We start from the raw sequence: 14591 nt of genomic DNA, 5'->3' as shown, positions 1-14591 counted from the left end.
ACTTTAAACTTGCATTTAATTATAGAAAATTTAATGAGCTACAAAACTGCATATCCAGAATTTATGTTGATGCATTTTCTTCCATATAAAAACTTCGAAATATGCGTTTTATATAGAAGAAAAATCTCAAAATGGCATGCAAAAAAAGGCAAAACTCAACGCCATTTTTAGCGACTTCAAATTTCCACTTATTATACTTAAATTTAATGGACTTTAAAACTGCGTACCCAGTAGTTTTTAAACTATTCTGATTAAAGCATTGAAAGTTTTGATTTTATTTTTTTTTAATTTGTAAAATTTTTGTGAATTTTCTGCAAAGTTTAGAACTTTAATTTTTGGTATGAAAGTAACTACAATATACTCTTCTTATCTCTTTCTCTGATACTTTTTTCCTTCCCCCTTGACTATCTACCCTCTTTGCAGAGCTCTAAATACAATGATCTTTTAGCCTGAGTGTTTTAGGAGCCACCAAATCTCTTGGTGCTCCTTGGATCGATCAATTTAAATTTCAACAATATTTTAATAAAATATAATTAACAAAAATTTGTCATGAAAAATGTTGTGTATATTGTAAAAAAATTGGCCTAATTATGTGAACGCAAGTATACTTATGTACAAGGTGGCGCAAAATTAATCATCTATCGGAAGATATATAATTTTTGCAAATGGCTTCGTACGTCAATCGTAGTTGACACTTGTGAACTAGACAGCTGTAGTATAGAAGCAGACAAGCAATGGAGCGAGTAAAAATCAAAATAATGATTTGCATTATAAATTCCATTTCGAAATTAAATTTTTTTTATTTAGCAGAAAAATTATTCAAAAACGAAATTCGCCCTGATTTTCCATTTCAAAATTATAATTTTTTCATTTAATAAAAAAAATATTCAAACGAAAAATTGGATGATTAAATTTGCGCCTCTTGTAAAGGGTGTTTTTTTTAGAGGTTAGGTTTTCAAGATGAAATAAAACGTATATAATTTAATGTTATGGCCAAGAATTTAGCTTTATTATAAAGATAAGGGTTTGCCATTATGTTTTAAAAATGATTTCGGGCAAGTGGCCGCCGCGGCTGGCTCGAATAAATTCCAGCCGAGAGGCCCAATTTTCGACCACTTTTTGCAGCAATTGGGGCCGTATGTCAGCAATAACGCGCCGAATATTCTCTTCCAAGACGTCAATCGTCTCGGGCTTATCTGCGTATACAAGCGACTTCACATAGCCCCACAAGAAATAGTCCAGCGGTGTTATATCGCACGATCTTGGAGGCCACGCCACAGGTCCACGGCGCGAGATAATGCGCTCACCAAAAGTTTCCTTCAGTAAATCGATTGTTGCGTTGGCTGTATGGCATGTAGCGCCGTCTTGTTGGAACCAAAGGTCGTCCACATCAACATCGTCCAATTCAGGCACGAAAAAGTCATTAATCATGGCTCTATAGCGCTCTCCATTGACTGTAACATTATGGCCGGCTTCATTTTTAAAGAAATATGGACCAATGATTCCCTCTGCTCATAGAGCACACCAAACAGTGACTTTTTGAGGATGTAACGGCGTCTCAGCAATGGCTTGTGGATTATGTTCACTCCAAATGCGACAATTTTGTTTATTGACATACCCATTCAACCAAAAGTGAGCTTCATCGCTGAACAAAATTTTCTTCGATGCGATGCGCGAACCGAACCATTATTTTCGTAATAAATTTGCACGATTTGCAAACGTTGTTCAGGTGTAAGTCTATTCATTATGAAATGGCAAACCAAACTGAGCATAAATCAAGTGACAGCTGTCAAAAAGACCATCTACGAAAAAAGTAGTGCCAACTTGAAAACCTAACCTCTAAAAAAAACACCCTTTATAAGTGCATACAAGTTTTATTTGAATTACATTTGGTTTATTTAAGTTTTTGTACCAACGCGCATACGCATGTAAATATGAATAATTTTCTGAAATTCAATTTTTTGATTTTCAAAAATAATTTCTTTTACGATAATTTGCATTACATAGATTTATCAAAATTTTTTTAATATTTTTGTTTAAAAAAGAGTTTTAATTTTTTTTAAAAGGATTTTTAATTTTTTGGTTGAAAAGGATTTTTAATTTTTTGTTCAAAAAAGGATTTGTAATTTTTTGTGTTAAAAAGAGTTTCTAATTTTTTGTTTAAAAAGGATTTTAAATTTCTTGCTTAAACAAATTTTAATTTCTTGTTCAAGAAAGGATTTTTAATTTTTTCTTTAAAAAATGATTTTTAATATTTTTTTAAAAACGTATTTGTAATTTTTTTGTTCCAAAAAGGATTTTTAATTTCTTGCTTGAAAAAATTTTAATTTCTTAAAAGAAATTTTTATTTCTGTTAAAGAAAGGATTTTTAATTTCTTGTTTAAAAAATGATTTTCAATATTTTTTTAAAAAGGTATTTTAAATTTTTTGTTCCAAAAAGGATTTTTAATTTCTTGCTTGAAAAAATTTCTAATTTCTTGTTTAAGAAGTGATTTTTAATTTATTGTAGAAAAAAGGATTTTTAATTTCTTGTACAAGTGGCAATAATGTACCATAACTCGCAAAAAGGAAAACATAATAAAATCTAATAAATGTATTTCTCACTTTTTCTCTCTTTCATTGCCGCCGTTCGTACGCTAAACAGCTGATCCAAACAAGCAAGCAGACAAAGGTGGCACTAACAGCAGCAGCAGAAGCAGCAGCAAATCAAGCCAGACATCAACCAATCAGTTATACCAACGACAAAGGAGTTAGAAAAGCAGAAGTTGCATATACGCCAACAACGAAGTCGCTTCAAAGAAGAATTAACAAAAGTGATTAGAAAAATCTGTGACAGAGTGGAAATTCTGAGCGAATTCTCTATTAAAAGTGTTTTAAGCGAATAAAGTCCACTACAAAGCGCTAAGCAAAGGCCAACAAAGCAAAAAAGCCAAAACAGCGTTCGGCCTGCAAAAACCGGAAGCCAAGCGTCCAAGCTAGCCAGCCAGCCAGCCAGCGAGCCATCAAAGTTCATTGAGAAGCGCTCCACGTAGCGTTCACGCATATTTTCAGTCGCGTTGTGCCGCGTTCAGCAGTAGCGCTGGAATACTTTATTTCACCCCCCGGTCCAATAAACGTCGCCAAAATAATTCACCAACAAACCATCACCGACATCAACTTCGCAACGGCGACCACAATGCCATATAACGGCGCCAGCAATGGCAGTGGTGGTGGCGGTGGCGGAGGTGGTGGCGGTATAAGTGATGGGCCGCAGAACAAGAAGATACGCACCGGTGTACAGCAGCCGGGCGAAACGGATGCACATCTGCATGCAAGGGTAAGTGGTAGTAGCATAGAAAGAATTTAAAGGAAAAGAAAACGAAAGAAAAAAAAAACAAAAAGAAAACAAATGAGTAGTTTTAAAACTTGAGAACTTTGCGGGTTGAAAACTTTACAGGAAGTTTCTAAAATTTTTTCTATTTATTTTGTCTCGCGAGTGGTTTGTACGTTGTAATTATGGCTATCAAAAGTTGCAGTTACAGTCATATCTGCTGTTGGGCTGCTGCTGTGCCATGTTTGGCAAATGGCGTTTGTCAGCGCAAAGCAAATCGTAAAGCACAAACAACTCCCACACCAACAACCAGCATTTACCTTTTTCGCGTCGCATTTGCCCTGCTAATACCGGTAGTTGAAGTGTAGTGAAGTTGTTTCTACTATATGACTGATAAAGGCTTTGCCTACTTTTGGGGGTTGTTAAAAATCGATTTTCAGCTGTTCGGAAGTTTTAACTCGCGGCCAGTGCTTCGCTGATAGCGTTCGAAAAACAATTTATAGTGTGTGTGTACACACATTCATACATATGTACATGTATGTGGAGCGATAAGAAAATGCGTCTAAAAATATGCTACGTCAGGCAGTAGATAACACGAACATTTTCTGTGTTTTCACATTTTAACCATTTTTAGAAATTTTCGCAATTTGGCAACACTCTGCGCACAGCGAAATTGCCAACTAGTGGCCACACGACATGCAAGCAATATGTATTTCAAATTTACATAGATACTATACATAGTTTGTGCGCCAACAAGTATGCAATCGTAGTTGGCGCTCTCCCAGCACTAAATAGAGACGCGCAGAGTAACGAGCGAAATTATGCTGAGCATCGAGTCATATGGCGAAATTCACATAGAACATAGAAAAATATGTAAGCGCATTTGTGTGTATGTATGTATACCTGTGTAGTGTGGAATGTGTGGATATATATGTATGCACCATGCATGCATGTGTACGAACTAAAACTTGATGTCGTCCACTTTTAGGCGCATTACTGTGCTCGTATCTTAAGTGGTGCAAATGCCTCCGGTTTAACATAAATGGCTGATGAGTACAATCGTCGTTTTCTTTTACTTATCCTGCTGGCTGGCTCTTCCTCTTCCTTTTCATTTTCTTTGCTAGCACTCAAGTAGGTGCTTCTCTGTACTCGTTAATGTCTTAGCAAATGCTCTTAATTCGTCGTTTTACCTCTTATGAGTAGCTGTAGCGTAGACACATGTGCATATGTGTGCGTATGTGTGTGTGTCCAGAGGAGGAAAACAGACTGTTGCATACTTTTAGCAGCAGCAAGCGTTTGCAGGGGATGCTGTTGTGGTGCTGACGTTGAAAATACCTTATTTCGCTCAACACCAACTCGAGCATCGTTCACTCAATACACTCAGCTCATTCACTCACTTTTGGACGCACACACAGCGATACACGACAGTGAGTTTTACTCTCCTCTGTCGTGTCATTTTGAAGAGCAATCGTTTAACTACTATGCTGCATTTTTGTTCATCTTGTTTTTGTTGTGTTACATAGCTTTAGGCAGCCTCATCGTGGTTAACATCGTGTTTGCGCGCGTGTTGTGCAGGAAATATACACGCCAGACGGCTAGAGCGCGCCTAACAGTATGCCGTCTAAGCCACACAAGTGCGGATGTTTAGGCTCTGCCTATCTAATGGATCTACCTATTCGCCTATTATAGATAAATACATACATAGATAGGCGGCAAGTAGGCAGGAAGTAGGCGTAGCAGCGCGTGCTTTTTCGACGTTTCTTCGGCATACACAAACTCATTTCATTTCCTTCTGTCTTCCGGCTAACAATTTAGCGCATACTTAAAGGCGCTAGTGACTGTGTGGGTTGAGAATTTGTTATGCGTAGACGCGCGTCAAAGGTGACGCGGTTGCTTTGCTTGCGATGGCATCTCGAGACATTTTAAGGCGCTTTGCTGCGTGTCCTTAAAGGATGTGTGCGCCGTTAAAGGCAGTGGATTTCCTTCGTGTAGCCGTATGCCATTTTAGTCACATCGTTTGGTTCATGTTTTCTTATCATTCTCGTTTTGTGTCTGTTGGCTGGTGATAAGCGCCCGCCCGCCATGAGTAGTGCTTTGTTTTCGCACACTTTTTGCTTTGTTTTTCATGAATTTGCCTTTTAGCCACTTTTTATGCTACATTTTTCTTTAGGCTCCTCTTAATCCTGTCATTTGTTACAATTTTATTGCGCTGCTATGCCCATTTATGTGCTTTTATGTTGCACGCGAGGGTATAATTTTTTGTTTTTTTTTTTGGCTTGAATTTTGTAAAGGATAAGAATATTTAAGATATTATCAAAGCTTGAAAGGCCACATAATTGATTTCTCTACGCCCATTTGTGTATCCTCGCAAGGGTTTCTGTCAATGAAACCATTTTGGTTTGTATTGCTTGAAGTAGTGGCTGTGGTTTGGTCGGCAAAATGCTGTAAAATAAGCTCAGTAAAATTATTCGAGAAGATCGCAAAAATAAAATGGAATTTTTTCTATTGATGACATTTCTTCCAATGTCCTTAATTCAACAAATTTTGGAATATTTTTAATTAAATTGATTATTGATTATTAATTAAAGCTAACTGTATGTAACAGGTGGCGAAATTAAACATCCATTTTTGTTTCTGAATAACTTTTGCCTACTAAATAAATAAGAATATTTAGAGCAATGAAAAAAATTCAAGGGGAAAGTTTCGTACAATTTGTCTCTAAATCAGCTAAAATCTAATTTAAAAAAAGTTTTTTGAAGTTTCATTTCAAATATTACATCATAGTGATTTAAAAAAACATTTTTTTATAAAATTTTTTAATTCTCTGAATGAATATCGGAATAAAGTATTAAATATTCGAAACAAATAGTTAAAAAAAATACAGCAAAACCTTATGGGGAATTTTTTTTTAAATATTTACATAATTTTTTCAAAAAAATCTTGAAATTGTGATATATCTAAATTTCAAATATTTGCAAATGCCAAACAAATTTTCAAAATTTTTTGAAAATTCATATTTTCACATATTTTATAATATTTTCCTAGCATATTAAAGAGTTTCCTTAGGCGGCGTTCATACAGGGCTACTTTTGCTTCAACTTGTAACATGTGAAAGAGGGAGAAGAGGAAATGAGAGGGAACCGAGTTGCTCGTACTCGGCGCGCTGACCGCCAGTGTGAGTGTTCTCGTTTTTCTCAGTGTTATTTTTGGCTGTAGACTAAAAAGTAACAATTGCAAGGTATGTGAACACGGCCGGCAACACCAAAAGCGAATTCGAAAAGTTGAAGCAACAAAAGTTTCGCTGTATGAATGCGACCTAAGGAAGCACGATAATATGCTGGGAAAATAAAATATGTTAAAATATGAATTTTCTAAAAATTTTGAAAATTTGTAAGTTCCAAGAAAATGGATTTTGGTGATTTACTAACAGCTTTGAAAATTTTAAAGTTTTTTAAAATAATGGTTAATCCACCAAGATTTTTCTGATTTTTTTTAAGTTCTACGTTTTATGAAAATTTAACATCGACCCTGTTTTCAAAAAGTTCTCAAAATTTTAAAGTTTTGTGAAAATGTAAAGTTGGTATTGAATACAAAACCGAAAACAAAAACAAAATTTTTTTTAATTTTAAATGTTTAAAAAAAAAATCCAGACAAACTTAAATTTAATATTAATATTGAACACTAAGTGTTATCTGAAATTATTTATTAAAAAAAATTATGTTTTTATCTAAAATTTTTTATTCAAAAAAAATTTCATTTTTATCTGAAGCTTTTTTTAATCTAAAGTTGCATTAGAAAAGCAGAAAGCGATTTTTCTTCAATTCGGGCAAAAAATCTTCGAAAGCAAATGTCTAATTTAACTGCAACTAGCAACTGAGCCATTTGCTAATTTCGTTTATTTGCATTTATTCCATTAGGAGCAGAAACAGCAAACTGGCTGAAATGTATTTTAAGCAAACAGACAGACAGACGGACATACGTAGTTGCGCTTGGGGCGCCGCACAATTCAACCTGTACAGCCAGTTGTACCAATCTCCTTAGCGCTTCACCTCCACCTTCTTTCACATCACTGGCTGCAGCGCTTGGCTGCCTCCTCCTTTGTTTTCACGACTTGCATTGCCTCATTGACTTGGCTGGGTTGGCGAAAATTCGCTTGAAAAAGTGGTTGCATGCAGGCGAACGAAAGGCGCACACACACATGTGTTCACGTGCATGTTCGAGTATGTACTATGTACCTTTATAGACTTATCTACCCGATTCGGCAGAACATCTGCCAGTTTATTCCATTCTTCGCCCCCTTTGCAACACTTTTGCAACAAATGCAAATTTCTGCTGCAAGCAACCGACCAACCAAACAGCTTTGATTGCAACGACAACGTCAATTCATTCCAGCCCAAAACAAACTGAAAATGCATTAACATGCCAGCTAAAGAATACAAAAACAAGAACAAAAAAAGAACGACAACGAAAATAAGCAAAAAAGCGAAATTAATTAATGTGAGTGCGGGCGGCGCGCCAAACATACGCAGACACCACAAGCATGGCCATCACTCGTCCACCAGTGGCCAATTTCCAGCCAAACTCTTGTATACGTTTGTGTGTAGGTAAAGTGCATACAATCACATTGCTTGACCGCTTTGGCCGTTGGCCGACCTTTTGTTTTTGATCGCGTGCTGCTGTACGCATCCCGACTTGATTTAGAATTGCCTCAAAAACACGCATATTCGCCACCACCTCTTCAAATTCATTTCGTTGTTGTTTTACGCAATCTTTCCTCAAACTTTGTTGGCCATTGAAAATTTCCTTTGCTTGCATTTTCGCAACCGAAACCTTTGCCACTTGAATTGGCGCCCTCCGTGTGCAAGCTGCCTCATCTCGTTGAGCTGCTGAGTTCCCTCGAAATTCACTGGCATCTCGCTGCCATGATGCGAAATTTCCAAAAACCTGCCACTTGACATTAATAATTCCATTAACGACGCCATATTGTGAACGCATCGAGTGCGGCAACGAACGTTCAGTACCAACCAAATTCAATTCAATTCACAGGTGGGCTGAGAAGGAGAAGGTGGGCTGAGCAAAAAAAACATAGAAAGCTTGGCAGGCGCACATGGTAAAGTGCGCACTTTTAGGGGAGGTCAGCTGTGGACACATATGCATGTATATGTAAGGATGTATAAGTGTATAAATGTCCAAGTATTCATTTACTGATAACCGAGCTGAACTTTGGCTATCTGACGCTGTTTCGTAGTATTCGCGTGTGGGTGTACGCCACTTCATGCGTACAGTTACGTTACATTTTTATGATTCCCCAAACCCCAGTGGGTTGTTGGATATTTATAAAAATATATGAGATGCAGAACCACTCCCCACAAACACCGAACGCTGTACCCATCAGCTATTCTATATAATAAGGGCATCTGCGCGCCAACTCAAAATTTATGCTGACATGACTGCTGGCTGCTGACTCCAGCCCCGACATGTGGATTTTCCATACATTGCAGCAGAATCATATTTCTTATGCGTTTTTATGTTGGGCTTTGCACAGTGTTTGGTGCGCATTAAAATGATTAATAAAAAATAATAACCGAATGTTAAGACCTCTGCGAGATCGGTTCATCATAAAAAATTCATAATTTTCCAAAACAAAAAAAAAAAACTGTTGTGATGAAACTAAACTTGCTGAAGCAAAAATATGATTATTAAAGTCTCTTTCCGTACTCTCCTGTTCCCTAAATGCTGCTTTAACCGCAGATTAGCTGACGGAGCGTAAAGAGCTGAGGTGCGCACGAATAGAGATGGGTGCGCGAAACGACTGCCATTTATTTGTTTGCTTATGTAGCCAGCACGAGGATGAACCCATATGGCTTGTAGAATAGATAAAGTAAAGTTTACGGATTTCATAAGTCTGATATAAGTGTGTGAAAACTTGAGGCAGGCTAAGGGAATTACATTTATTAGTAGCTGCGTATATCTTGTGACCCTGTCAACTGGTTAGTTTTCTGGAATGTTTTCTTAAGGGGTTAGGCCACTCTAGGATTTTCAAAATATCGAAATTTTTTTTTTTTGCTTAAAAGATGCTTTAAACTCTTTAGAATATAAAACAAAAAGTCCTATGCGTGAAAAAAATGTTTATCTCTAATATTTCGCACTTTTGCGCGAGCGCCTCTGACGTCTCTGAACCGACTATTCAAATTTAAAGCGTGTTTATCTCAAAACGTGATTTTTCAAAACGGCAAGCAGCATAACACAAACAATTTTTAATATTTTCACTTGTAATTGTACAAGGATCTTTAGAACATTATTCCGCACTGAAATACGTACGGATTTTTTTATTAATTAATTAGAAAAATTTTTATAAACAATTAACGGTTCCATTTTAGACGAAAAATTCTACTTTTGACTTCAAACATCTGCAAAATACACAAATTTCAATATTTCTAAAATCCCGTACGTATTTCTACAGCTATACTCACGTCGATTGAGAAGAATGTTTTTAATTTGGTTTAGGTGGACATTTACGTCAGTTGTACTGCTTGCCGTGAAGTGCCTTTTTCGCAGGGCGCGTTCAGAGATTCACTCCAAAGGCGCCATTTTGTAATATTTTTCAATAAAAATATTTGTAATTACACTTAAATACATGCTTAATAATATACTTAAAAAGTTTTTTCCTGGCACCTTTCTTTCAATGTAAAAAAAATCCTTAAAAAACTGCTTTTTTACAGTAGCTAGAGTGGCGTAACCCCTTAAAGAGAAGGAAATGCTCTAGTAGACGTTGATTGACAGTTCCATAATCCGTTTGAAAGGTGCAGACTTGTGTCAGGCGAATGAAAATAGAAGTAAATAACGTAACCTGCTTTGGCGGTTGTACACTTACAGGCGAGAGAAAGAGTTATTGCAACTGGACTTCGAAAATGCGTGCCAGCTCGTTTCTCCTTCATGGGCAAATTGTAGTTAATTAGAAATACTTAGTGAGGCAATGTTTTTCAAAGGACGATGGATTTCAATGTTTGCTCTTTAACTATGGTTAAAAAGTTGGGGGAACTGCCACCTTAAGGATGATACTGGTATCTATTTGCTCGTTAGGTATGGTCAAAAAAAATATTTTGAGGGGAATTTTGGATTCTACGCCATTCGTTTTGTGTTTCACAAAATTTAGCTTTATCTTAGTGAAACAGAAAACGTCGATATATCTGTCAAATTCGCTAGGAGCCGAGTAACGGTCCGGTAGGTAGTACACCCGTGAAAATCTTTTCACCATGGTGCCACCTCACTTGGGGATTCGGCAGCCGAATACTGCGCGATCGTTTCACAAGTATTCACACACCCGTCCAATCAGCCCTTGTTCAGACTGCAATGAAGTGTCATTGGTTGATTTTTTTCGCATATCACCAATACAATCTCAGTTTGTTTTGTAAACACACCCCAAATAACGTCAGCCCATCAGCTGATTTTGTCAAATTCGCTCAGAGCCGAATAACAGTCCGTTAAATAGCTAAACTTTAAAATATTTTCTCCATGATGTTTTTCCTGCTCTATGTACCTTTTGTTGGCCCATCAGTAGGCCACTCATTGATCATTTTTGAGGCTGGATAATTGGTATATATCACTTATATATCAAGAGCAACAAGCAACCCATTAAAAAGCTTAAAATATTTAGCTATTCAACAAAAGTTGTCCGAATTTCACTTACCTATGGTCGCCCTGACCGATAATGGGTTGGTAAACGACTACCATTCACTAGCGACTGTGTTGGAAACGCCGGGTATGAAACACCAAAGCAGGAAAAGTATTTTTAAATAGCGGTCGCTCCTCAGCAGGTAATGGCAATCCTCCGATTCTATTTCTGGCATTAAAAAGCTTTTCATAAAAACCCATCTGCCTTTCGGAGACGACATAAAAATGTAGGTCCCTCCATTTGTGGAAAAACATCGTGCATTTTGATCACAAATAGGAGGAGGATTTCTGCTTAACCCAAAACAACCCATCTCATCAGTGTTCATGATCTGGTTGGATTTCTTAATAGGCTTGAGGATCATTAGTTACGTACAGGGTACTCGGAGTTGTCTAATTTTTCCATAGTAATTTAATTAACAACTCACTCATCTCGTAAGATTTCTCGATAGTACTATTGCAGCTCGTTTGCCAGCCGCTAAATTCGAATAGATACCTTGAAGATTTTCATAGTTCAGTTTATAATCAAGGAACGCCACTAATTAACCAGCACTCCCGCCGAATTCAATATACAGGGTGGAATGAAATGAAAAAAAGGTTTTTATCTATGGAAAAACAAAGTTAGACTTTCCGATAGTTTCACTACCAAATTTCGTACATAAATTCGGTTCAGGTTGGTAACATGGTGAGAACGACAATTTTGTCACCTTAAGTGGTATAAGACAGTGCCTTTTTAGTATCCAATAAAAAGTTTACGAAAATGGCGCTGAATCGATAAGTTGAAAGAAGTTGAATCAATCATTGGTGAAACATCTGTGAGTTACACTCCCCTCTGATATTAATTTGGCTCAGGGTGCTATGGTAGTCTTTAGTCTCTAGTCTCGAGCGAAATGTCTTTTGATAAAAAGGCGTTTATTGCATCAACTCTTTCATGTTTGCTTTATTGAAGGATTTTCTGGTATATCCCGTCTTCTGATTTTTATGGCGACTAGAACTACTCAAACCACAAATTAGAGAAATTCGCATGCAATGATTTTTTTTCTTTTACATAGCAAATAGATATCCCAATAAACATGGACAGTTGAGAAAAAGGCTATTTCTAAAATCTCTGATGTTGATTCGCAACAGTCGCTCAGATTAAGAATCATAGAATTCTCAACAAAAATCGAAGTTTTTTGTAAGACACAACATTTTTTTCGCATCTTCAGAAAATTCTAGTTCTCAAGTTGATCTTAAGGGGTGCCGGTGATTTAGAGCTCGAAAATTTAGGATTTGTTTTTATAATATATTAAAAAAATGAAAAACGATATTTACATTTTTTAGGCTTTCCATTAGACTTCTTTTGCATACAAAAAAAAAAATATTTTTTATTTCTTTTATTTTAATTTTAATAATTTAAAAAATGGCGCTGAAGTTGACCCTTCCGAAAAATTAGACCTGGACGGTGTTGTCCATTTTAGCTTTTCTATTTATCTGAAACACAAAAACCAAAAAAATTATTAATCAGTAAATTTGACAAAATGGTGCGGTTTTGATTTTGACACTCTAAAAATCGGGTTTTGTTTTCAGTTTTTTAATAAAAAAATATGAAATGATTGAAATAATAATATGTTTCTAGTACGGGCGATAGCCATTGATGTTGTGAACAACATATTAAAAGTTCAAACGATTGGTTGAATAGTTTTTTTTTTTCAACAACACCAGGCCGAAAAAAGTCGTTTCGAGATAAATGAGTTTAAAGTTTTGAGAGTGGTCACATGACGAATCTGACTCTACCTGCCAAAACGGCTGTAGAATCGAAAATACTTGGAATATCCTTCCAAAAATTTGATAGTATAATTTTAAAAGCCTATCCTTTCGAAATATCAACCAAAAAAAAATAGATTTTTTTGAAAATTTTAGACCACAGGGACCTCTTAAATGTAGTTCACCAGCTCATCTCAGCACAAATCTCAGTGAGAACATAAGCGTTTTGAAATTGAATTTTTCTACTTGATTTTACTAAAATTTGCTTGAGTTTTGAAAATAAAATCCCAATAGCAAAATAAGTTAGTTAGGTCCAGTCAAAAGTGTATAATTCTTTGGTAATCAATTTAGATTAATTCAAGCTGCAGAGTTGTACAAGTAAGTATCAATTTCACAAAGTTTGATTATATAGTTGATACTGAATTGTTTTTGAATTAATTTTGGATTATTAGGCTTTGAAATTTGAATTATCAATTTTTCAAAGGTTGGCGGTCTAGTGGGGAATGACGTTGATACCTTACTTGAGACTTATACGATTTTTCAAAGGTTGGATATGCACTTGATATTGATGTTGGTATTTAATTTGAGAATCATCTATTTTTCAAAGGTTGGATATCCAGTTGATATCTAACTTGAGAATTATAAAATTTTTCAAAGATTGGAAATGCAGTTGATAATGACGTTAATACCTTACTTGAGAATTATACCTACATATTTCTCAAAAGTTGTAGACACAATTTTTTGCTCCTTATTGGATTCCTTAAAATATTTATGTGCCATTTTTACCCTCCATCCATTATGCTGTAATTAGACCGACAAGCCAGCCAATCAAGCATACACTGTGCACGGTGCCGCTGACACAAAAAATTTATTTACATTTTGCATTTTAAATCGACCATTTCTGCTTGCCAAACGATTCCTTCTGCTGCTACTATCAAAGCTCCTAACTTATTTGCATATATCGATTTCATATGATGGCAGGTAATAAGTACTAAAAGTTCTACAACAAGCAACGCAGAAAGACAGTTTAGATGGAAGCGGCAGGGAGGCAAAGAGCAGCTGAAGCAGCAGCTACGTAGGGCTCGATATCAATTTGATAAACAAGAAAGTCGACTGTCGGGCTTGTAGAGTTTTCGCTGGAAGCCTTTTTTTCTAGCAAATACATACATACACACACACACACACACACTAATACACTATGTGCAAACATATTGAAAATTGTGCGCCTTGCGTGTCACAACATAACCTCAATAAGTAGACAACTAAGGATATCTAATAGCAACGTTGGTGCGGAAAGGATGTGTACATTGAGGTATGTGGGGCGAAAAGCGTTTAACGGTAACACCTTGAACCGCATGGCGCGTACAGGTACAACGATTGCTACCTTTTTTGTTGTTGTGTATGTGTGCGTGTCATTAGACTAATTGCTGGAATGGAAATGGCACTGTTCGTCTGCTTGTTAGTATTTGTGCATTAATTGTACATATGTATGTATCTATGTGTGTGTAAGCGTAAAAATACCGCGCTCATTTGTTTGCCTTGTACCTTACTTTTTCATTTACTTTTGCCGCTGTCAGCATTATTTGTCATTGCTATTATTGATGATGATTTTGCTTTACTATTATTGTTGTTGTAAAAAAAAAAAAAAAATAAAAAAAAAAATAATAAATAATTAGCGCGTACACTTCTGTTAGGTGTTTGGCCGAGCTCCTCCTCCTATTTGTGGTGTGCGTCTTGATGTTGTTCCACAAATGGAGGGACCTACAGTTTCAAGCCGACTCCGAACGGCAGATATTTTTATGAGGAGCTTTTTCATGGCAGAAATACACTCGGAGGTTTGCCATTGCCTGCCGAGGGGCGACCG

The 14591-nt window shown here is 36.3% G+C and overlaps 1 protein-coding gene across 7 annotated transcripts in view; it reads left to right on the top strand.

The window, feature by feature from the left end:
- The window catches only part of LOC129246207 (heterogeneous nuclear ribonucleoprotein L), a 343070-nt gene that overhangs the window by 29164 nt on the left and 299315 nt on the right, over positions 1-14591 (top strand). For all 7 annotated transcript variants that reach the window (XM_054884810.1, XM_054884813.1, XM_054884816.1 and 4 more), the window contains exon 2: positions 2645-3316. In XM_054884810.1, the coding sequence (XP_054740785.1) occupies positions 3176-3316 (141 nt within the window). In that variant the 5' untranslated portion in view covers positions 2645-3175. The remainder of the gene's footprint in view (positions 1-2644; positions 3317-14591) is intronic.

This window comes from Anastrepha obliqua, chromosome 4 (genome assembly GCF_027943255.1).
Source record: "Anastrepha obliqua isolate idAnaObli1 chromosome 4, idAnaObli1_1.0, whole genome shotgun sequence".
NCBI classification, from domain to species: Eukaryota; Metazoa; Arthropoda; class Insecta; order Diptera; family Tephritidae; genus Anastrepha; species Anastrepha obliqua.
The sequence above is the reverse complement of the archived record's forward strand: the minus strand, read 5'-3'. Positions and strand labels throughout refer to the sequence as shown.